Raw genomic sequence first — 25,713 nt, 5'->3', positions numbered from 1 at the left:
TGCCCAGCATGTATGAGGCACTGGGTTCTAAGCCTCAGTACTATATAAGAATTAAAAAAAAAAAAAAAAAAAAAAAGTGTAACTCACGGGTCCTGTGTGGCGATTGCAGTAGGCTCTAAGCATTTGTTCCTTCCTTCATGGCTCTGCCACTTGTGGACACGGCACTGGATTACATGCTTCTGGTTGTGTTCATTTTATTCCTGAATTCATTTGCAATGTAGAGTTTGCTAATTATATGAGGCTGGATTTGCTGTTCAAATAAGTTTTTTTAAAATATTTTTTTAGTTGTTAATGAACCTTTATTTTATTTATTTATTTACTTATTTGTATGTATTTGGTGCTGAGAATTGAACTCAGTGCCTCAGACATGCTTGGCAAATGCTCTACCATTGAGCTACACCCCACCCCCCATTGGTGTATTTTTGCCCATAACTGCTTATCAAGGAATTATTGAGGAGAAAATGCAGGTATGTGATATAATATCTGTATTTTTTTTCTCTCGCTATTATATCTAGTTTTTATTATAGTATTTAGTTTTGGGAAAATGTTATTGAATACTTAGAAATAACTGTTTGCTAAAAAATATTAAAATCTGATTTTATAGTAATAGGACTTTTACTTTGATCTTTTGTATATTGATTCTCAGAGTGAAATCAATTGCAAATTCGAGGATCTGTGTGCACCTTGAGATGTTGACTATGAAGATGGGGATTAGTGAATGTTAGCGTCTTCGGTGTTGATAAAAATAAAACTTCTGGGCACTAATGTAACCTTTTTCTCACGTGAATATAGTTATTTGATTCTCTTTTCAAATAAATGAAACTTTGTTGTTTGAAATCTGGCACAGTAGTTTTAATCTGAAAATACAGGGCAGCAGATATTACAGTAGTCACTCTACTTCCTGCATCTGCCATTTTATTTTCTTTGGTCTTAGTAACAGCCATGGTCTAAAAATATTAAATGGAAATTCTAGAAATAAACAATTTATAAAAACTCTCCCATCATCCTGCTTTGTCAGGACACAAATCATCCTTTTATTCATTGTGTCCACACCGTGTATGCTGCTGGCCTGTTTGTCACTGGTGACAAACTTGGTTGGTAGATGGACTTTGGTGGAAGGCACCACAATTAGGTACCTTTGTGGCCAGGTAACCTTTGTTTTTCTTAATAATGGACCTAAAGCCCAGATATAGTGATACTGGCAATTCAGATATGCCAAAGAGAAGCCATAAAGTGCTACCTTTAAATAAAAAGGGGTGAAAGTTTTTGACCTTAATAGGGAAAGAAAATAAAAATCTTAAGTTGAGGTTGCTAAGGTCTACCATAAGAACAAATCTTCTATTTGTGAAATTATGAAGAAAAAACGTATTAGTGCTAGTTTTGCTGTTGTCCATCAAACGTTATAGCTACAATGTGTGATAAGCACTGTTAAGAGAGAAAAGCAATAAACTATAGGGCTTGGTACTATCTGAGGCTTTCAGGCATCCACCAGGCATCTTGGAACATTGTACCTGGTGGGTAAAGGGAGGAGGCTACTGTATTGCTTAGGAAGAAATTATTCCCATATTTTCTTAAATAGATTTACTACCATGATACTTTAATAAGTACAGGCCTAAAATTGATTATAAACTATTGTGGTTTAAACTATAAAACTAAAACAAATTTGCAGATGAAATGGCAAACAAAACTCACACACCAATGAAGTGTAAGTTAGTATTAGTTTGATGTGTGGCCTGGCTGGGCTGTTGTCTTTGCTTGCAGCCTGTCTATAGCAAAGGGTGCTGCTGATGTAGCTCCGAGGGGCTTGTGGGCCTGTGTGACCAGAGCCTGAGACAGTGCTTCCCTTGCCACCTGCCCCAGTTCCAGCCACCGAAACTTCTCATCCTGTAGTTGCTTGGCCTACATTTGACCCAAAAGCTTTATTTTGGCATTAAGTTCAAAATGAGTAAGTAGTCCCTACTCCAAAGGAAATTTGAGCCTGAAATCTTCCAGCAGTGTTTAGTTGACAGGTGGTTATGCAAATGATCTAAAATCACACACAATTTGCACTATTTCTTAATGATTAGTTCTGAAATAATTCCTACTATATTTAGTGAATACATGGGTATTTGAAAATACACCATAAAAGCCTGCAACCCTAGCACCTCAATTTGAAAAGCACAATTTAGGATTTTATTTTTATTTATTTTTTAAATTTAATTTGTTATATATAACAACAGAATGCCTTCAAATACATATTACATGTATAGAGCACAATTTTTTTTTTTTTATCTCTGGTTGTACACAAAGTAGAGTCACATTCTTTGTGGCTTCATACATGTACTTAGGGTAATGATAACCATCACATTCCACTGTCTTTCTAACCCCATGCCCCCTTCCTTCCCCTCCATCCCCTTCCTGCAGGATTTTGACCTCACCACACTTGCATAGTGTTTACTGAGTGCCAGGACTGCTGGAAGCCTGTTGCTTCTTTTCAGTTTATGGGCAGGTGTATGTCTCTGTTTTCTAAAAGGAACATTTGGACACCCCTTAATCTTCTCTGGATTATTCAAGATGCATTTTCAGTGTTGACCTCTGTATTTTGTAGGGATAAAATTTTGTCTTTTAATTTTTCCTTGACATCTGATTAACTGCAGTTTCTTTTGCTGTGCTTTCCTTTTATTTGCTATTTCTAAATGTATATCAGTGGAGAAATGAGAACTCCAAAGTTTAGAATTATGTAAGAGACAGAATTTTTACCAAGTTCCTAAGACATAAAGACATGTCAGGTTAGGATATCAGCATGGTAGAGGACTACGCAGGTCTCAGGAACAGCTGAATTTGAACCATGGCCCTGGGTTTATTTAACATGAAGCAAACTATCTAATCTAAGTGTCAGCATGCCACCTGGGAACTGGCACGAGTATAAATCCACCTAGCCTGGGTATGGGGGTTAGGTGTGTGATGTGCACTTCCCATCTGGTGGGTCAATGGTAATGTGGGGTTTATGGCAACAGTTTCAAGGCTTAGAGTCCTTTATGCATTTATGTCTTTACACCTAGTTCAAGTGTAACAGTGTTCCAGGGAGTTTGGGCTATTGTAAATTTGACCTGAATGAGAACATTTGGGTTTAGCTTTCTGTTCTTTTCTTCCCCCCCCCCCCCCCGCCTCCCTTTCTTCTCTCCTTTTCTCCTCTTTCCTCCCCTCTGTGTTATGGTATAGTTAATCCTGCCATTTGCATGGTTTACACACGGGATTAATTTTACGGTTGGCTTCCCAAGCTCTTCACAACTCAGTAGCACCCCCCCTTTCACTCTGGGGACCCGTCACACAGGGTTCTCTCTGTCCCCTCATGCTGCGCAGGTACAGAGTTCCCTTGGCACCAAGGAGACCTAACCTGTCTTAAAGCCTTTCCCACCCTTGCCTGGCAGACTGTCTCTCTGGGGCTTCTTGGTTATTGTTGGAAAGTTGGCTCCATCTTTATGGTCCATCCCTAAAAATCATGCCTGTGAGCTTTGTGGTACCTTTATTTATTTTTCTAAATGTTAGCAGCAGTTGGTAATAGTCTCAGTCCTGCAACAGCGTGGGGAGAATTTACTAGAACTTATGCATCCCCTTCACCCAGGTTCCTTGGTTGTTTTCATTTACAGTATTTGGTCCTTCCCATTGTTCTCGTATCCTGTCACCCCTCATGTTTAGGAGGTTGGGCATCATGACCTAAATGCTTCTTTGTGTTCTATTCCTCCCCCTGGAAAGGACACTCATGTCAGCCTTTTTCACAAGCCTCTCTCAGGAAGCAGGTGTTGATTACAGTGTCTTCCAGTTCTTAGATGGCCGTCAGTGTATTTTTCTTTTCATGTCCAAGATCCTAATCTGGGTACGCCTTTTGGATTTAGTTGTCCTGTTTCTTCCCCGGCCTCCATCTGGAATAGTTGCTCAGATACCCTCCTACTGGCCCCATGCCATGGCCATCCAAAAGGGATCATAGTCCTGCCTGTCGTCCTGGGAATGACCTGCCGGCCCTTGGCTGTTTTCTCACAGCTGACCCAGGACGTGCACTCTTGCAGGAATGCCTCAGAAGGGATTCTGTGCTCGCCTGCGCAGGCCACGTTCACCTGTCCTGCTCCTTAGTGGTGATGTGGCCTTCCCCGTCTCCCGGCCCCTCCACTGTCATGTCACCACATCTCTCTCTGTGCTCAGTAGTATTTTGTGGGAGGTATTATAGTATCATCCTGACCACTTGATCCTCAGGTGACTCAGAAATATGCTAAGTGAATGACCTCATTTTATACTTTCCCTGTTAGTAAGTATGAGACAACAACGGAACAGACCAACCCTCCCCAAAGGAATGCGGAGCAAGTAACCTGAGAGCGGTGCTGCTTTTCATGGAACAGTTATTTCTGAAAATGGGAGAATAGAATCCTGAGAAAATTCTCAGTCCAGCTGATAAGTTTTAGTTCTTTTCTTGAAGCTCTTCTTCTTTTAATGTTTATACCCTAATTACGGGCGGCGGGGGGCAAGGAAATATGAACAAGCAAAGCAGAACAGTAAAAAGAACACATGCTGTCACCCAACAGAGATGATGATAATTATATGCCTTCTATTTTCTGCACCTTTAAAAAAATGTGATCATATAACTGTCTTGTTATCTAGTGTTTTTTATTTTACTTTTTGTTAAAATCTCTCTATATCATTGGTATTTGTATGTGATATCTTTTTAAAAAGTTTTATTTTCTTATTCTTTTTCATTATACATGACAGTAGAATGTATTTTGACATATTACAATATAGTGTTTAAAAAAGATCTCCATGTAGTCGCTGCATTTAAGCACTTATCTCATTGAACATTGGGGCTGTCACAGTCCCGAGTGATTCCATCAGTAAAGAGATAATTCTCGTCACACTTGTGACAGTTGATCATAGGGACCATTATTGGACTGTATTTAAGGTCTTGCAAATCCTCTGGTCTCTTCTGGTCTTCACCCCCCACCCCCAGTCAGAGGTGGAAGGGAAAACATCAGGCAGGACTTTGGGAAAGCATATGCCACTCCCCTTAAATTTTTAAATCTTGTGTAGAAAAAAGTAAAATCTGTAATTGTTTTGGCAGCACACTGCACAGTGAAGTGTGAAGCTATCTTGAGAAGCATTGTGTTAAGAAGGACCCTGAGTGGCCTTAGGGGGCATTCCTTCCTCTAGCTCTGCAGCGGCCTTGCCTTGCTCCTCACTCCTCCCTGGCCTTTACGTTTGCCAGTTTTCCTCTGACATTTTTCCAAGCTGCTCCCTAGATTTTTTTTGTACCCTGTTCGCACATTCTTTGGAGGACAAGCAGATTCCCACAGGGCCTCCTCTGAGGGCCGGGATGACCCACAGCAGTCACCCAGAAGGGATGATCTACTGTGGCTGGAGTTCCTGGTCAGTTGAGGTGGAGGATGGGGTGGCCTGTCTTGCCCAAGTTTGAGTGAAGCATGTGGACAGGTAGAAAGGATTCTGTGCAGAAGACTCAGTCTGCTGCATGAGCTGGGTGTAATGTGACAGATGTGGAAATGGTTGAAGTGGCCAAGGGAGTACCCACGCCATTTAAAGCACAAGAAACACTGAACTTTCTTGTGGCATGGGTTTTCTTTCTTAATTTTCTTTTCTTTTTTTCTTTATTTGCAGAAGCCAGGTCCTCATACATGCTAGACAAGTGCTCTACCACAGAACTACATGCCCAGCCCTGGGTTTCCTTTTTTGTCTTCTTGTCTCAGTGTATAGTTGTTTACTGGCATAGGGTTTCCTGTGTTAAGAACTGGTATAGAAATGTTCACACTTAAGTGTAAAATTACTGCTGACTTAAAAACTTGTAACAAGTAACAATTCATTCTGGCATTAGAATTGAGTGGGCTGCTTAACTCTTAATCAAACAAGCTGTTTTCTAAGCCAGGGTACTACCTTTGAGCTGTATTGCCCTGTCTGATACTAAAAAGTTCCTTAAAAAAAGAAAAGGAAAAAAAAAAGAATGCTTTTTTTTTTGCATGTCAGCTGTAGATTTGTGAGTAGTAAAATAGCCACTAATTTACACTTATAAACAAATGTAGCAAATACATCTTTACTCAAATGTTAAGATCTGTGATTGAGTGATGCCAGTTGTCTTGAAAAGTTTGTTTCAAAGCTAAAATGTTCTTTTAATTGTGTTTGTATGTGTGCTTCTGCCTCCTGAGTTCTTCAGATGTCAAGTAGCAGCTCCTTTGACTTGAGCGATGAGGTTGACTGACCTTATTTTGCTGCGCTTCTTCTATTTTAGAATAATCTATAAGTGTTCCATGTGCGACACTGTGTTCACCCTGCAAACCTTGCTGTACCGCCACTTTGACCAGCACATTGAAAACCAGAAGGTGTCTGTTTTCAAGTGTCCAGACTGTTCTCTTTTATATGCACAGAAGCAACTTATGATGGATCATATCAAGGTGTGTGAGCATCTCTCCTCTCCTCTAAGTGAATTGCAGATTCTTGCTTTGGTCATCAGCCCCAGCTGAACTGCAGATTGCTGTAAAGCATGCCGCACTGTCCAGGGAAGGGGATGCTGGTCATTGTCATGAGTAACCTACATGCCGTCATCGTGTGTCCACTTCACTGAGTCCTGATCTGCCCGCCATAAAAAACATGAAAAGGAGCAAATGTGCCCTGATTTTAAAAGAATAATAAGAATGATAAAGTATTAGTTTTCCTCTTTATGTCTCTAAAATGATGACTGTGAAGTTTACGGTTTTGAGATCTCTGTGTTGTATGAGATTTAGAAATAGGGGCTCTGATGAATTATATCACTTCATTCAAATATTGGTATATTTAGATAAATGATTGTTTCCCCTTGAAATTGTTTAAGCGCTCAAGTTTTAAGCATTTAAGAAGTTTGCTTCCTATTTGATGTTCTTGGGTCTTTTTGTCCTCTCCACCCCTCTACCACCACCCCCAAATAAAAGTTGCATGTGAATTGACTCTTTTTTTTTTTAAAGGGGGGTGAGAGAGAGGGAGAGGGAGAGAGAAAAAGAGAGAGAGAGAGAGAGAGAGAGAGAGAGAGAGAGAGAGAGAATTTTTTAATATTTATTTTTTAGTTCTCGGCGGACACAACATCTTTGTTTGTATGTGGTGCTGAGGATCGAACCCAGGCCGCACGCATGCCAGGCGAGCGCGCTACCGTTTGAGCCACATCCCCAGCCCTGTGAATTGACTCTTAAATGTTCAGGATGTAGCAGGTACCTGGCACCTATTAAGAGTTCAACTAATGAAGTAAATAAATATTCTGTTGGATTATCTGCTCTCTATTTCCCAAAAGGGCACTGAGATCTGTTTTCAGCCTTCTAAGTCTCTGAGGCTATGCTTCACCTTTGTTGCTTGACTGTCACCATGGTGGGTGGCAGCTCACTCTGTGTGCACCTAGGAAGTGCTACCCAGTGGCACTATCCAATGCCATCATAAACTCAATTTCTTTTCTTTTAGTTGTTTTCTTTTTAAAATACCAAAAATAAAAAGTCAGTTAGAGAGTAAATAAAGTCTGTAAATTATTCTAGTCTTGTATCAGGTCAGTGAATGGACTGCGAGTCCTTGCAGATCCCTGTCTTGATTGTGTGTGAGTTTATACAGAGTCAACTTCTACCAGCAATCCACTGCTGGTAGAAGAGACTGCTCCTGCAGGCAGGTGTAGGTAGTTGTGGCGGTTTTACTGTTGTGAGTAAAATGCACGAGAAGTATGTGGGAGTCCAATAAAATCCTTTTAAGATATTTTACACATTATAAAAGAATGTTCCAATAATAAATACTAACAAAGACAGGAAAATAGAAGCTACTGATAAAAACATGGGGTCATTGAAATTAGAACAAAATATTTTAACAAACCATGTATGAGACCAATCAAAGAAAGAAAAGAAAGAGAAAAAGAGGAGACACGTTGCCTCCAAGGAGTTTTCTAAGCGATCTGCTGTCTGGGACTGTCTTTGCATCTGCAGGTGGGGCTGTAGGCTTTTTGGTTAGGGTCTTCCTTGTGTTAATAGCAGGTTTGGAGGTGGATGAGGTTCCAAGGAGTAGAGATTGAGAGGGGTGGTAAAGGCCTATGGCCACAAGGACAGGATTTAAAAAAAAAATCTAAACCTTTACAAGTCTGCATGAAACAAAACCAGTGGGAATGTTCACTGATGTTCTCAAGTATATTCAGTGCATCTTAAAATGTTCTGCATGTCTATGTTTGGGGTAAAGATAAAGTTGTAGGGGTGCCCTGCTTTTTAAGATGACGTTGTCTAGGTTTTGCTGTGTCATTCATTATTTTGCCTGGTGTCTGTGAGGAAGGAAAGAAGTGGGTGGGGACATTCCACACACTCATTTATAGGTGACTCTTTATTTGCCCAACTTGACCCTGTTTGTTCCCTCCCTCCCTCCCTTCATTTCTTCCTGCCTTTCCTTTTTTCCTTCTTTGATTGAATCCAGGGATACTCTGCTACAGAGCTACATTCCCAGCACCTTTTATATTTTATTTTGAAACAGGGTCTTGATAAGTTGTCCAGGCTGGCCTCACACTTGTCATCCTCCTACCTCCGCCCCCCGAGTAGCTGGGATTACAGACATGTGCCACTGCACCCTGTTTATTATTTCTTTTGTTCTAACAAATATAGATTCATTGACTTTGTAGTCAACTTCATGTTGACATTCACATTTGAAGTAATCTTTTTGTTACAGTCATTCAAGTTATTTTTTTGTTATAAGAGCAAAGAAAAAATCAATTCTAAAGAAATTAAATTATAGTTCTTTTTCCTTTCTTTCTTTTCTTCTTCTTCTTCTTTTTTTTTTTTTAGGTTCTGGAGATCAAATCCAGGACCTTGCACATACTAGGCAAATGCTCTACCACTGAACAACACCCCCATCCCAAGGTGAATTTCTTTTATTAAAAAAAGACATTTGCGCTGGGTGTGGTGGTACATTTCTATGATCCCAGTTACGAGGCAGGCTGAGGCAAGAGGAGCGCAAATTTGAGGCCAGCCTCAGCAACTTAGATTGTCTCAAAATAAAAAGGTCCAGGGGTGTAGTTCAATGGCAGAGCACTCCTAGGTTCAAACCCCAGTATTGTTAAAAAAAAAAAAAGACATTTTGGTTTTGATGTTATTTTATTACTTTACCCTCTCTTCAGCTTTTCAGTTAGTAAAAATGTATTTGCCTAAGAACTCAGGAAAACCTTTTTTAGAAGGTTTTGAGTTTTGTTTCTTTGGGTTTAAAATGCTTAAGAAAGGTAAAAAATCAGAATCTGATTTGAAAACAGCCATTCAGATACACAAATCTTCTGCTCACATGGTGGGAAGCAGCAGGAGTGGTTTGTGTCTGCTGGAAACCTTGTCTCCCAGAGGAGCGTGAGTAGACTTCTCTGCTACCCTTAGACTGGCTGTCTGTTGGGGAGTAAACCTTGTAACCTCTGCTGATGAGGAAGTCAGTAGAACCCCTTTTCCTCCTGGGGAAAGATGGTGCTAGATAAAGGAGGCTACTTCTTGGTGCTATTTAGAGAAGACCTTCCCTTGAGAGTGTGCTGGAGCAGGCAGAAGGAATGGCGTCTTCAATGCACACTTGCTGAGGAGCATGGAGCACTTCCACACCGCCAGTCTCTGTAACCAAGAGGTTCAGGAGTGGAGAGGTGCTTGCCCAAGTCCTGATGGGAAGAGGAAGTCCTCCTGAAGAGATTGTATCTGAGATTCAGATTTGTTTCCTTTTCTCTCTGGACTCCATGTCTTCAGAGCAGACTTGAAAACTAAAGTGAGTTGGTCTGTAGATCAAATTGCACTAATTTTACCTAACTCACATTTGAAATCCTGTGAGTTAAGATGATTATTTTGCTATTATGTTAATAAACTATGTGACTTCAAAAGGCTTTTTGAGTACAATCATGTACAGTTTGCAAATCTGAGTGCTATTAGTAATAAGGGATGGATCAGGATAGGTACCCGAAAAACCCAACCTGCAAATATCTCAAGAATGTGAAAACCAGGAAAGACGAGAAAGGTTCCTATTAACTTTAGCTCTCCAGTGCAGGTTCAAGCTGAGCTGAAGCTTGTGGATGCATACTGGTATATTAGCCTGTTTAAACGTTTCTGCAGAAAGGGAAGTAAAATGCTCTGTAGAAATAGTCTGTTGTAGGAAGGACTTACTCTGGAACATGGGGGAGGACAGAGTACCAGGATTAATTTGATTCATTTCAGAGGTCTATCTTTAAAGAGTTTTAAAATGGCACAGATATGTAAACTTTTAAAAATTCCTTGAAGTAGAAATATATAACTTACAATAACCATAAAAGGTAATGCTCCTTTATAAACATTTTTAAAATGTGTCTTTTTAGCTCAGGTTTGCTCCTTTATATATTAGGAGGTGAAGTGTCTGTAAAGCATTGGCGTAGTCTACACACGTTTTCCTTTGGTAGTGTGATTTGTGATGATATTTCTTTTCTTTTTATAATGCAGTCTATGCATGGAACATTGAAAAGCATTGAAGGGCCTCCAAACTTGGGCATAAACTTGCCTTTGAGCATTAAGCCTGCAACTCAAAATTCAGCAAACCAGAACAAAGAGGACACCAAGTCCATGAATGGGAAAGAGAAATCGGAAAAGAAATCTCCATCTCCTGTGAAAAAGTCAATGGAAAGCAAGAAAGTGGCCAGTCCCGGGTGGACGTGCTGGGAGTGTGACCGCCTGTTCACGCAGAGGGATGTGTACATCTCCCACGTGAGGAAGGAACACGGGAAGGTCAGTGAGAGGGAAGAGCACAAGGAGGAGCGCGAGCTGGCGACCTTCCAAGACTCAGTTCTTGGCTTGGCTCTGTCAGCAATTTGTAGCGTGACCTTGAAAATCACTCCATGTCTCTGTGCCTCGGTTCTTTTATCTGTAAAATGGACATTTTCAAATCCTCCCAGGCTCATTCTGTGATTTTTGCTAACTGCCTTCACTTGCACACCCCAAGACGAGGAGTAAGTTGTGCACTACGTCGTGTTTACAGCTGAGGAAGCTGAACCAGGTAAACCAGAGTCACAGGCATCTGGATTTACCTCTCAGCTCTGTGACCGACCAGGGAGAGGAGGAAGGCAGGCAGTGGACGTGCTGAGAACCGCTGGTGGCGTGCGTGTGACTTGACATGGTTCTTCCTTTGTAGTGGGAAGAGAAACCCTCATCCCTGACTCCTAGGAGAAGTCCTGCAACTCAAAATCTTGAAAAATCGGAGTCGCAATACTCACATTCTTTCTTTCTTTTTTTTTTTTTTTTAAATGATTAGTATTTATCTCCAACTGATATGAAATTTTTAAAACACCCCTTGTTAGACCTAATGAAAATCAGCAGTTATCTTCAGTGTCATCTAATACTGTACTTACATATTGATAGTAGACTGTGCTCACATTTTCTGATTGTCTGGTCAGGATCCAGAAACTCTGCATATTGCATTTGGCTGTTGTATAATTTAAATCTCTTTAAGCAATCCTTCTGCTTTATTTTTATTTTTAATGTGCCATTGACTTGTTGGAAAAATTGGGTTATTTGTTCCTTAAATTATCCCTCACAATACTGGTTTGGGGTAATTGCTTCTTTTTTACACTGGTTAACTTGTTCCTCTTTATTATCCCATAACTGAGAATTATGATTAGATCCAGGTTGAGGTTTTTAGGTAAGAATATGTTATAGGTGGTGTATTCTTTTTGTATCATGTCATAAGGAACATAATACCATCTTATCCCATCTTTAGGGACACTAAAATTGGTTAGTGGGTTCAGATACATAATATTTTTAAAGAAAGTTGCTTTAGCAGTAGAACAACAGTACTGTGTCAAGAGTACATGGGAGTTAATTTGTAATAGTTCCTTAAAGTTTGTTATATTATGTGTTAATTACGTTTATTGATCTAATTTATTTATATTTATTTGAGCTACTAAGGAAGTTAACTAACATGTTACCTTGTTAACCATTCAAGTGGGATAATGCTATTGAACCTCACAGTGATCGAAGATTGCAAAGAAGTATTTTTGTTGTATGTGTTCTAACTACAGTAGCTCTATCATATTAAAAATATTACTTATAGCATATATTTGGCTTTAGTGGCACATCACTTATTTAATTGTCTTGATTTTAGGCTTCCCTAATGTAGGACCTTACACATTCATTGTACATACTGGGTGGTTCTTTTGGAGCAGTTCCTGCCCACCCTCCGTAAATGCCCCACTGTGACTCTCTAGAGCCTGCTGTGGTGATTCAGGGAGATCTTCTTCACTTGGTGCCAAGTTGGATTTCATCAGTGTTAAAACAGGAACAACCTTAATATTTACTTGTGGTTCAGTGCTTTCACTGCTTGTACATGTTCTGTCAAGTGTGTAATATTTCCAAATTCTTTCTTTTTATTAAAAACAAGAACAAAACCAAAGAAACCTTCTCTTGCACATCTAATAGTTGCCAGATCTAGAAAATAAGATGAGGAGATGGCTCTGGAAAAGAGAGGTGAAAGTTGGCATTCGCTGAAACCATGGAGTTCGCCTGGGGTGTACCCACGTGTATGCATGTTCCGTGGAGCACTTGGGAGCACTTGGGCTGGGTGTGCGGGTCCGCAGAGGGGAACAGGTGGGGTTGGCCTCTGGAGGGCTGGGGAGCCTGCCTTTCAGAACGAGGAACATCACATTAATTTGCAGTTCCAATCCTGAAAGAACAAAGGGACAGTAGAGGGGGAAGGAGAGATCTGTTTGTCTTTGGGTGCAAACGCAGAGTGTTATGTGTCACACCAGGGCTCACGTTCTGCACCCCTGTGTCCAACTAGAACCCTTGCAAGCACATTCATGTCTACTCCAGTTCTTTTCTTCTTTCTGACAGAACACCCCTCTCTTCCCTCTAAACACCAAGCGTCCAGTTGCCTGTGCCGTCTCAGACCTCCTGCAAGGTGTCAAGCTTCCTTCCCTTTCTGTGGAATGCGCCGTCACACCTGTGTGTGTCAACGCCACCGTGTCGCCCGACCGTCTTGCTCAGATCTCCTCCTCGAGTCCACTGGACACGTTCCAGTCCTTATTTCTGTTGACTTGTGTTTCACATGATGGGCAGCTCTTTCAGAAACTCATTTTCTGCTCTTATTGAATTCCACTCTCTTGGGTTTTCTCACAGTTGCTGGAACACCCACCACGCTTCTGTCCTAGGAACTTTTTAACTCCTCTGGGAAGTTCAGCTTCATCTCTACCTCAACCATCCAAATCTGTGTCTCCAGCCGTGGTTTCTTGCATGAATTCCAGTTTTCAAATCCGACCACTTAGGAAGTGTTATAACTTCTTGCATAACTCACAGAAACTACCTGGAAGCTCTTCAACAGAGAACCCACCTATTCACCTACCCCTAGCTTTCACAAGAGCTTTGTGTCTTACTGGTTTGATGATTGATTCCTCCTTTCTTCAAAGCTCCCAGCCATCTCTTTGGTACCCTTTTCTCCAGCCATTTATCCGTTCTCATAGCCACTACCTCTTTTATCAGTTCTTGCCTGGATTATTACTGTCACTGTAGGCAGTGAGTATTTTCTGAGGTACAGATCTGATTATGTCATGTTGTTACATAAAGTGTTGTGCTGCCATCACCCTAGAAGAGTCTAGCCTTCCTAACATGGTGTGCTAGGTCTAATTTTTCCACCCTCCTCTCACCCTGTCTTCATATGGTGCACCCCTCCCAAACTACCTTCAGTGTTTCTAGCAACATTTGCTCATGGGCCTGTAGAGCTTCTCAGGTGATGTTTCATTAATTTGAAAGATCAATCTCTGGTGGCTAACTTCTTAGTCCTTTAGGTCTCAGTATGGACCACAACCTCCGCTGGAAATTCCTCACAGGTCCCAAGACTGAATGGGAAGAGGAAGAGGGTCAAAAGCAACCAATGAAACCAATTGCCTGAATGTTTCCATGACAACACTTCCCTTATCAGAACAGACTGGACAAAGCACGTCCCTTATCTCTTTCTCTCATTAGACTTTGTGTTTCCCTCCTTTCTTCAGTTGCTAGACAGCACCTACGTTGTAGTAAGTTGAAAAAAATTTTTTTTGAATTAATGTATCTAGATTGTGTTCTGATTTGGCAAACATCTAATCCCTGGGCTTACCTTCCTCTTTAGAATGGCAGTTCCATGGGCTTCAGTGACCTCCCAGTTTCTAGTGTTGTAGGGACCTAGAAAGATCTATATGTCAGGTGGTGAGCATCCTCCAGTCCTTTAAGGTGAGATGTAAACATGAACTATGCTGTACACATGTAGGACATTGAAAACTCTATTTGGCTGAAGGTCTCAGGAGCTCATAATATTTATCGGATTAGCTGATAAAATATTACTATATATCAGGGTAAGTATGTAAAATATTCTGAACCAATGAACTGTGAAGATGTACTTGATTTCAATACCATAATAATGACTTAAAAATAAATATGTGTATAGAATAATTTGGAATAATCTAGACATTTTCTGCTAACCATAATACACTGTTATTTCTACTATTAAGTATGATTATTACTTGGGCATAGGTTGGAGAAAAGATTTAAGGTTAAGCCCAACTGGTGTAAGTTTTATGTTAAGATAAATCATTGCTTCTCATTGGCTTTTTTGGTTTCATTGGTTACTTTTGACCATCTTCCTCTTCTCAGTTCCCAACCAAGAAATCTTCATAAAAGATATTTTGTATAGAGCTTCACTTATTACAGGAAAAAATTCTGTAACTTTGTCTTTAATATTTTAAAAAATATTCAGTGACTAGCTTCTCTGTGTCTCTAAGGCATTTTTAAACTACTAACCCGGTACCGCTTTCAGTGGTTCATAATTTTTTCCAGTAATTTGTTGTAATATGATATCATGTCAAAACACATTTTTTGACAATAAGCCAGATACATTTACTAAAGGTGTAATTTTAAAAACCTATAACTTGCTGAATTATTTAGCATTTAAAAAAGAAAAATATATAAAACATGAGCATTTAAAATAGTTATGGTTACAGAAATTTCTTAAAACCACTAATAAAATGGATCACTTAGTGAAGCTGGTTTTATCCTCTGTTGTTGTGGCCAGGTTCAGGTGTTCTTTTTAGTGATGAGCTCTGGCAGGCAGCCTCTGAGTCTGTTTTATTACCATGCCCTCTCTGGCTTATAGCATTGTGCTTGCTGAAGGAGCCCCTGGAGGGACTCATTGAAAGCAGTTTTCTGTGGATTGTCGCAGGCATCCATGGGAAGGGGCTCTATTTGAGCCACAAGTCCATGCCCATGCCAGCAGAGGGCTAGGTTCAGACATCTGATCATTTTACTAACTACAGAAATTCTTTCAAATTTGAAATCTCTGCTCTTAGCCATAAAATGGGCTCATCTGTGTCGTTAACTTGATGAACTCACCAGACCATTAACCCTTTCCAGAAACCTCAAATTAAGATCCTCCGGAAGAAATAACATCTGAAGTCATTCTTATAGATAGATCAAACTTTCTGCAATTATCGGTGCTGGTAGTAAAATAAAAAAGTAAAAATTACTTGTATTTGTGAAATCTGATAATTGTAGTCCTTTTCTCATTCGCCGCCTGGTCACCCCACCCCTATTCGTGAAGAAACTATTCCTAAACTTGTTCATCGGAAGAGTCTAAAGCAGAGTGGCATGTACTGAATTATGGAGCTCAGGTGCAACCAGAGGAATCTTACCACCGTTTGAGGTCTTCCTCGTGTGGGTGTGGATCAATTTTGTGTTGTAACTTGGGAGCAGCCTGGGGTTCTGGAGCCGGACAGACTTGGGTTTGAGTTCTGGCACCATAACCTGTAGTGACTTTATAAGAAAGTACCTGTCCAGCTTCATCCTACATAGTTCTAGAGTAGAAATAATAATACTCACCAAGAAGTGTCTTTTAAACCGCAAGATCAAATGTCTTAGGAGGTAGCCACTTTCTCTATGTATTTCCTCTCCAAAGGCTAACATTTTAAAAAATTAAATTTTCCATGAAAGAAGCTCTTCAGGATAAATGTTTTAGACTTTCTAAATTCACAACATGTAAATGTATTTTTAAATCTTTTCATTTTGGGGTGATTTTAGACTCACAGAAGAAATTGCAGAGATGGTGAATGGCTTCTGTACGTAGAGCTGTCACCCAGCTTTCCTGCTGCTGACGCCTTACATGCTCACAGCGCAGCAGCTACCCTGAACATCAGTAGGTACTATTAACAAAACTCAAGACCTCATTCCATTTTGACCAGTTGTCCCTCTTCCTGTCTGGGATCCAGCCTAGGATGCAGCTTTGCATTCAGCTGCCTGTATCCTGAGTCTCCTCCATGACAGTTTTCTTCCTCATCTCTCAACAGTACGGGTGCTTGAGCATGATAGTTATTGGATATATGCCCTGCCATTGGATTTGTCTGCTGTTTCTCGTGACTAGTTCTGGCTGTCTGTTTTGCTTGGGATATCACAGAAATAGTGCTGTCCCTTCTCAGTGCAACCTGACTAGCTGTGCCTGGTGACTACATGACTCAGCTCCTGAACACTTGGTAGTGGTGGTTTCTAACAGGTTTCTGTACTGAAAATTGCTATTAATAATTACCGCGTGGGGAGATACTTTGAGACTCTGCAGAACATAACGGTTTCTCATCATCCTCTCACCTGCTGCTTTGAACATCCACCCTCCACAGTGACCACTGTGGTGTTTGCCTCCTGGTCACTTTCTGCTTCCATCCCTGCTTCTGTGTTTATTCGTTGAAACTCTGTTGTAAGGATGAGCTCAGTTTTTATTAAGAACTGTATAGACTTAAAAATAATTATTTTCCCCAGTGATACAGAACCAATTGCTTTTGTTTTTTATACTTTTGCTCAAGTGGCCCCAGAAATGACCAGAGGGTGTTCCTTTCCCAGCTCCCATGACTTCTTTTTTTATTTTATTTAATTTTTTTATAATTGTAATTTTTTTAATTAATTTTTATTGTTGGTTGTTCAAAACATTACATAGTTCTTGATATATCATATTTCACACTTTGATTCAAGTGGGATATGAACTCCCATTTTTACCCCGTATACAGATTGCAGAATCACATCAGTTGCACATCCATTGATTTACATATTGCCATACTAGTGTCTGTTGTATTCTGCTGCCTTTCCTATCCTCTACTATCCCCCCTCCCCCCTCCCTCCCTCCCATGACTTCTTGACAAACCCCTTTGTAGGACATCTCTCTGGTGTCACAGTATGTGCATGGCTCATTTGTTATTTTCCCTTCCCCAGCCCTACAGTCATCCATTTCTTTTGGGAGCCCAGAGATCCTTCAATTGAGAATGATAGTAAACTTTTTTTTTTTGTTGTTTTTTTGTTTTTCAGATCTAGTTCTTTTTGCAGGGATAGAACCCAGAGGATGTTGTCCCTTTGGACTGTGACCCCAGGCCTTTTTATTTTGAGACAGAATCTCACTAAATTACCCAGGCTGGCCTTGAACGTGTGATCCTCCTGCCTCAGCTTCCCAAGACACTGGGGTTACACTATCATTCCTGGTAGCAAACACAATTTTAAGAGACTAGATTTGTATTTTGATTCCTGCTGAGCATGGGAAGTTGTAACTGGGGAAACCGTGTGGGTGGAAAAGGTAATAAGCCTCAAAGTGACTTCCCAGTTATGTAATGTGAGGCAGTGATATATCTGGCAATTTGTAGGCTCTTATCAGATGCTTTCAGTTATAATTAGAATAAGCTACTGGAAGGAATATTTGATGGACATGTTTTGTGAACTGAAGGGGCAGGACAAACATGGACTGTTGTTGAGGGAAATGATGTGACATTCACAGTTGATAAGAGACAGAAAAGACTGCACAACTCCACTTGCTTCTTTAAATAGAACCAGTGTTCATAAGGGGCAGATGCCCAGAAAGAGAGCCAAGGCCCTGACAAGTGGTCTAGCTGGTGTAAGGATGTCCACTTCTCCATTGTCACATGGTGTCATGGAACATGAGGTCTACCCGAATAGTCTGCTCATCTAATACGAGGAGTTCCTGTGGATTCACAAGAGTACAAAGTCTGCCTGACTGTGGGGGACGCAGAATTATAAAGTAGTTGGGTCCTGCCTGAGCACTGGGAAAAAGAATGTGATGGAGACTAAGAACATCTAATTAATCTTGTTTGCTTCTCAGAGGTGGTCGATAGAATGACCCCAAAGCCAGAAAGTTGGAGTCAGCATAACTTTCGACAGACTTTCTCCCTGGATATTAGTCTGCCTAGCACAATGCAAAAGGGCCTGAATGGAGTGTTGAATACACTGCTGATCGTGGAAGCTGTGCTGGAGAGAGCTTCCACCTGGGATCAGGTTCTGCCTAAGCTTTCTATGAGCAACGTGATAGGGAATGGAGCTGGGAGGGATTTTACAAGATAGTTGTTAATTTGATCAAGAGCTTTTCACTAAAGAAAAGCCAAGCACACAGATATTATGTGAGGTAGATGTGACTTAGCTAAGTTATGTGAGAAAACATTTTGTCTTTGTGTCTTGTCGACACTGCCCATCATTTTTGCAGCTGCAGAGATGGCGTCATATCCAGGAGGCCAGTACCCTTTCCTGATTTGGCACTGTCACCTAGTCGTTGCTTCTCAGAACTTGAACATACCTCCAAATCCCCTGGAGCTTGTTAAACTCCTGATTGTCACCACCCCCAGAGTTTGTGATTCAGCAGGTCTGGATTGGAACCTAATCCTTTGCCTTCCTGTGAGTTCCACATGACGGGTGATGCTACACTTGGGACTGTACTTTCAGAACCCCTGGCTTAGTCTAAGTGGCAGTATAATCCTCCGAAGCCCATTGATTAATACAATAAAAGTTTGCTCATGCTGGGGTTGCCATGGGTTTGACCTCTTCTCTGGGGGAGCCAGCTCTTCCACTAGAAACTCAGTGGTCAAGGCTATTTCTTTAAACCTCACTCTTTGAACATAGGTACCCAATTGGCAGATGGGCACTGGAGAACCATACCTGATACTCATCCTCTCTTACTCTGATGTGATGCACCACACATGTCATTAGCCAAAGCAATCACAGGAGAGCCCAATTGAAGGAGACTGAGGAGTGTATTCTTCTGTGTGCCCTGAGGGAGAAGGAATGACAAGTAGCATATTCCACCCGCAGCAAGCTGCCTCACTGAATCCAAGATGGTACAGGCCAACAAACTAGGCCTTGGGGAGGGTGACCAGGTTGATGAGAGACTGGAGACAGTGCCTGGAATAATGGAGAACTCGGGGTCAAAGGGAGTTTTGAAATATGTCTTCAGAGGTCTGGCGCAGGGTAATTACAGGCCAGCTAGAGCCGAGGATGGGTGAAATGTCCACCTGTCACTAGAATTATTCAGGCAGTGGCCAAATGCCCACCTGTAAATACATGAAACCGGAAGGACCCCAGGGCTAAAGTGGCCTTCCAGTCTCTGACATAGGAATGAAGTGAGACCACCTACTGTGCAGTGGCACATGGAGTAGAGCCATAGCCAATCTGAGGGAAAGAACACTGGGTGGAGATCTGAGGGGGCTGTTTTAAACCAGTCACTGTCCCAAAGTCCTTCCTTGAACTAACCAAAGCCAGTAAAAAGCACTTCTTTGCACAGTTGATCTGATTTCAGGATGGAAACAACTTCCAGGAAGAAGTCACTGCCTGCTGTGGGGTCATGTGTGGAACACAGGGCCACGCCCTAGAATCTCCCAGGGGAGCTGCTCTCCACATCAGTTAGTTGGCCTTGTTGGGACCCCACTCTAGCATTTGTGAAGCTAATTCCAGTGTGTAGCCAGGGCTGGAAACTGTCACCGGGGTCTGCCAATACAGCGTGTTGCTGTGGCCCTCTTTTGTGACTTGGCTGTGTTCCTTTGCTGGTTTATGTTTGAGAAGGGTTGATCCCAGGTGCTGTTGTTCACATGACTCCACCCAGTGTTCTCTCCCGGTGGTGAATTTAAGGGACAACTCTGTAGAAGTAGGAGATTTCAGCTTTATTAAGTAGAGGGGCAGTTAAGCTCAAAGTCTGTTTGGTATAATTTAATGCCTGGTCTTAGGATGTATTGGTGTTTTGTTCCTAAAGAGTTTGTAACCCCTTCAAGGTAAAGCCACAGACCCTACCTCCTGCTTTTCCTATAGGTGCAGGGGACTTGGAATGCCTGCTGTTCATTAAAGAAAAGGGCAGTAGCAGAAAAGGAGAGGGGAGAATGAACAGGAGCCCTGGAGCTTTAGTGGAGCCATTGATGCCCAGGTGGTGGCCGGGTTAGTTCCCCAGCTCGGGGCAGCCTAGTCAGGGACAGGTGGACTGTGGGGCTTTGCAGAGTCTTGCACTTGCACAGTATTTTTTGCACATAATTTTTTTTTAAAGTACCCCCCTACTCCACCTGGATCCTACTCATATTTATCTGGAGGGCATAATTTCCTCCCCCAATCTTTGTGAAACTGAAAGTATCACCCCTTCCTTTTGTTTCTATCCTCTTCCTTTACCCTGGTGATGACAGTTAATTAAGGTTATGAAAATAGCGTCTAGTTTGCATGGTTTAGCCGGATGGTTTCATTTTCATTTTTTTTTTTAACCATTATAGTTCCTACTGTTGCCGTGAGTTGTGTGTTACTCTGAATACTAAGAGATCTTTTATTTAATCTAAGTGTGGGAAGATGAGAGATTTTTATTCTTCTTAAGCCATCTTCTAGCTGTGGGGATATTTACTTTCTGCCAAAATCATATTACTCCAGCAAGAGGTGGAAAACCATTTTTCCTATCTTTTTTTTTTTTTTTTTAGTACCGAGCTTATTTGTGATCACTCAAGGTTTTCGGAGAGATGTATTTAAATCAGTTGCATCTTCGGAGGCTGAAAGCCACTAGTAGAGTGCTGTGTAGCATGTATAAATGCACAAAGCCCCAGGTTCATCCCCAGCACTGCAAAAAGAAAAAGCAGTTGAATATTCTGTTTCCTGTTCAATTGTTGGAAAAGTGTGGCTTCTTACTTGGTTCTACATTTGGATCAGATATGAAATCCAAGGGCTTAGAAAACATAAATTAGAGTTCATCTGTTAATGCTTTGTGTTAGAAATGTTCATCACTGCTGTCTTTATGAAACTTGCTAATTTTGACCACCAAAATTAATATTTCATCAGTATTTTTTATTGTCATAGTTTAGATATTTTTAGACCTTGCCTCTTATATATTTCATAATTTCATTGTAATAAAAGTTAATTATTGTAATTTATATATATTAGGTTTGCTTTTACTTTATTGGATATTATAATGGTATAGTTTATCTAGTTTTATCCAAGTCCTAATTTGTGACTTAATGAAAAACTTAATGTACGGACATAAATGACTTGTCAAATGATGTTGAAACTTTTTAGTTCGAAGACCATTGAAACATAGATCTAACTGTTGATGATTTTGTTAACTTGTGGCTAAATTTGAAAATGGGATGGTGACGGTGACAGGGGCTAATAGATCAAGGACTTTTCTGGGTGGTGTTATCTGTTATCTCCTTTGGACCTTGAAATAGGCCCCTGAGAGAGAGCAGCGAGGCTCAGGGACCCTCCAGGACTGGGTTCAGGCTGAGAGCTCAGAGGTCTGGTGCTGTGCCTAGCAGTGGTGTTTGCATGACACAGCAGCTGCCATTTCACAAACGGCCTAATTTTCATTTCATTCAGTCTTTTCGATACAGGTGCACCTTTCCATCAAGTTTTTCCTTCTGTTGTACGTTCAGTGGTTTCAGTGGAGTGTCAGGTGGAAGTGGAAGCTGGCTCCCCGCATCCTGTGAGTGTGTTGCAGTGTGGGTAGCAGGTTTGCATGTTCTAGTCGGAGTCCTGGCTGGGATCCCTCACTTCAGTGGACTCAGTCACAGTTGAGATTAGTAGCACTGTGGAATCGTAAGTGCATGGGGCAGGTGTCTTGAAAAGTCGTGACATATTTTAGAGTAGCCTGCATTTTATTTCTTAGTGATCACCTAGAAGGTATTTGGGCCCTGAATGGATTATAGCCAGACTTGGACCCTGGCAGAGGTTTTGAGTGGTTTCTGGAGGAATTTCAGGACATGGAGAGGTGCACTGGAGAGGCCCCTGCCTGTCAGTGGGTGTCAGAACAGAGGTCCTCTGGTCACCATTGGAGACAGGGAGCTTTCTTTTCTGGCTCTGTTGTCTGGGTTGGGACTGGGGAGGTGAGCAGGACCTGGGTGGGAGTGAAGTCTATTTTTAGATTCTCCTGGTTAATGGTGATACCTTCACACTCACACGCCTTCCTTCCTACTCTCCTGCCCTCGGAGAAGTTTGCTGTAAAGGAATTAAGTCAGTTGACAGCTGAGAGAAAAGCTATTTAGGGTACTAGCTCTCCATGCTGGAGAGCTTGTAAAAGCTGCCCTAGCAGGAAGATGATGCTGAAGAATAACTTGCATTTCAGGAGCTAATATAAGCTTACTTTTGTTTGTTTGTTTATTTTGTAGTGCTAGAGTAGCTGGGGGGCCCAATCCCCCAAAAGAGCCAGACCCCAGTGATTAGAACCCCTATAGTTATCCCTCAGTATCACAGGGGTAGGTTCCAGAACTGCTGCTATTCCCTGCCCCCATACCAAAAATTTCAGGATGCTCAAGTCCCTTATGTAAAATGGCACAGTGGTTGTGTGTAATTGACATTCATCCTCCTGTGTACTCAGTGGACTTCATCTCTAGATTACCTGATACATTGCAAATGCTCTGCAAATTGTCGTTAAAAGTCTATACATGTTCAGTACAGATGCAGTCATGTTTTCAAGTATTCTCATTCTGTGTTTGGTTGAATCTGGGGATGCAGCACCCATGGATGTGGAGAGCTGACTATAGATTAGACCCCCCCATAACAGCACTCACCCTGGCAGATCCTCACAGCTGCCAGGGTCCTCTCTTGTAAGCAGAGGTCTGCCTGTACTAGGGGGGGGGGGGGGCCCTCCTGCATGTTTTAACGTGGAGCGTTGAAGCCCTGAGCATACTGGCTCTGCCTCTTTCATGTCCCCTGTTGCCTGTTCTTGTTCCAGCAATATAGTACGGTTGTAGCTGCTTGGCATGTGCCATATTCTCCCTTGTCATTGCTCCTTCAGTACCTTCTGCCAAAAATCTCCTTCCTTGCCTCATTGCACCCAGGCTCCCTTATTCCCTGCTGTGGCCCTCTTGCATCTGGAATGACCTCTTTGTATTTTGTCTTCCTTCTTCAACAGATCATAATGTCCTCAAGGGCAGAAAGATCCTGGCACTTTAATGCCAGAGCTCAGTGGATGAGAAGAAAGGAGTCAGTGCTCACAGTGGTCGCCCTTGTGGTATGCTGGGCTAGTGAGGCTGGGTCAGGCTTGCAGTGTGGCTGAGGGCTGACGGTGGCCCTGTGCTCACTCCTTTTCATAACCACAGATTTGCATCTTTGGTTTTACCTTGCCCCCCGGCAGAGGCAAGCCTTTGGCCAGAATTATCCCCACAAGGGCATGGATCTGTGCAGGCTCACTAAACAGGGGTGGGACAGTCACTGAGAGCACTGGGGCTGGGGATATCGGGTTGGATCTTTGCACACAAAGTACAGTTCATATGGCGTGTCTCAAAGAGTTCATTCCCCACAAGGCGCGGGCAGCGTGGCTGGTTCAGGTTGGGTGCTTAAAAAACACAGTGACTAAGATGTTTACCGACATCCAGACACATGTAGTATGTTGCCTGCAGGGCTGTTGTTATTTTGGAAGATGCTTCCTGCCCCCAGCCTTTCCTGTTTATTTCTAGGATGCTCAAAAGGTGGAGGCTTCCTTGACGCCGGGCTGGCACTGTTTCCGAGACAGGAAAAACATGAGCCTCGTTCCCGTCACAGTCTGCTTTGGGTGAATGTACCAGGACTTGCTGGCTTAGAACATTTCTTATTAAAAATACCACCACAGCCAGAGGCCAAGTTTTCACACGGCCCCAGACAGCACTGCTCTGCTTCCATTGCATGCAGCTACAGTGGGCCTAGCTCCTGGTTCTTTCCCTCCTGGTTCTTTCCCCTTTTTTGAGGTTGGAGTTTTCTCTCTGTGCAGCTCTCTACCCCAGGGGAACTTACTAGATAGCAAAGCCTTGGCTTCTCCCTCTGCTACCTGCCCTGGTTCCATCCATCTCTCCAGTCTGGAGTCCCTTCCTGTGATGCCTCTCATCATCCATCTGTCCAATTTTCCTGTGCCTCAGGCTCCCTTCCTCTCTGGGATCCCTGGCAATAGAGGGTGGCTGCAAGTCTTGTGGGGACAGGGAGTCATTTCTTCATGTCTCGAGGGCCCAGGTTGGTCTGGGATTCTGTTTCCTGATGGAAGCAGTGCTGACCGTGTGGTCAGACTCCTGATACTGTTACGGGATTGAGGTTCTACCACGTACGTGAGGCTGTCACGGACTTGTAGAAGAATGCAACCATCCTTTGTAATTTGTTAAGGCAAGTGTTCCTAAATTCAACTGGCAAGTTAGATTTTTAGCTTTTCAGAATTTAACCCATGACTGCTTGCTGATTGACATTACCTTGAAAAACCCCTCAAAAGCCAGAAAATAAATTAACATGCCACAAGTGGGGAGTGTCAAAGGAAATAAAAGGTCATTTGGGACAGAGTTAATAAGGAATTGTAAAACAGGGCCCTGGAAGTAACAAGGGTCATGGATTCCTACTCTCTTTGGTTTATGGGGATAGGGCAAACTTCAGACCCAGGAGGACAGCAGGACTTTTTTTCAGAGTTTAGCCCCTGTGCCAAAGCTTACAGGTGTGGCTTTAAAGTAGCCACCTCAGGTTTTGAGGGAGAACAAATTCTTATTGTTTGGCAGAAGAGCCAGACCCTAGGGTGAGATGCGGGCGTGGAGAAAGGCTCAGAGCAGTCAGCTTCAGCAAGTCCCCAGAAATGCCTGGGAGTGCGTGGATGACACTGCAGAACATGAAACAAGCTAGCAGGCTGGTTCAGGGAAGAGAAGGGGAACTCAGAGTCTCATGCCCCAAACCAAGGAATTGGAACGGAGCTCAACACCAAGTCAAGGAGCACGGAGGAGCCTCTGCCCAGCTGTCTATGAGCTTATTTTCATACAGCACACAGGACGCCTCCCTGGGAACACTCCAGGGGTCTCTGGGGCATCAGCCCTTTTTTTCCTTACCCCTTTGGATTTGTTGGTTGATTGTACCTAGCAGCAGCTCTTCATTAAAATGACTTATTTAGACCAATGGAAAAATCCTGTGTGATGCAGGGTTAGGACTACGTCATGCAGAAAGTAACCAGTTCATGAATTTTAATGTTCGCTTTTGGAATGTTTAATTGTGCTTTTTTTCACTTTTTAAAGTTATTAACAGATGCCTTGCAGATCATTTGGTAAAAAAAAAATAATTATCTTTAAAAGAAATGATTCATTTTTTTGTCTTTTTATTTGTGGAGATGAATAATATTTAGAAAGAGTCTACTTTTAAAAAAATATCCCATAGCAGTCCTTTTATAAAATACTATTGATGATAGGGAAAAAACTTTGACAATGACCTTTTCCTATTTAGATCATTTTTTTTTTTTAATTAAAAAGGGCAAAAAGATTCTATGAAGAGTCATATGAGAAGGCAATGTTCCATATACCCTACAGCGGGCCCTCCTTAAAGCCTGGATTCTCTGAAGATGGGCGATGCCAGGTCTCCTCTATAGGCAGCACCCAGAGGCAGCAGGGAGATTTTGGAGATAGGACCAACCCCTGTAAGTAGAAGGGGGAACGAAACTGACCAGATGCAGAGGATTGGGCAGCTGGGGTGAGCTTCACATCAC

The 25,713-nt window shown here is 42.0% G+C and overlaps 1 protein-coding gene across 16 annotated transcripts in view; it reads left to right on the top strand.

The window, feature by feature from the left end:
• The window catches only part of Znf532 (zinc finger protein 532), a 106,487-nt gene that overhangs the window by 65,784 nt on the left and 14,990 nt on the right, over positions 1-25,713 (top strand). For 14 of the 16 annotated variants that reach the window (XM_076837313.2, XM_076837309.2, XM_076837307.2 and 11 more), the window contains 2 exons: positions 6,263-6,425; positions 10,449-10,730. The exons of 1 other annotated variant lie outside the window; for it this stretch is intronic. In XM_076837313.2, coding sequence (XP_076693428.1) covers positions 6,263-6,425; positions 10,449-10,730 — 445 coding nt within the window. The remainder of the gene's footprint in view (positions 1-6,262; positions 6,426-10,448; positions 10,731-25,713) is intronic. One more of the 16 variants, XM_076837319.2, reaches the window with a different exon arrangement.

Source organism: Callospermophilus lateralis, chromosome 17, assembly GCF_048772815.1.
Source record: "Callospermophilus lateralis isolate mCalLat2 chromosome 17, mCalLat2.hap1, whole genome shotgun sequence".
NCBI classification, from domain to species: domain Eukaryota; kingdom Metazoa; phylum Chordata; class Mammalia; order Rodentia; family Sciuridae; genus Callospermophilus; species Callospermophilus lateralis.
The sequence above is the reverse complement of the archived record's forward strand: the minus strand, read 5'-3'. Positions and strand labels throughout refer to the sequence as shown.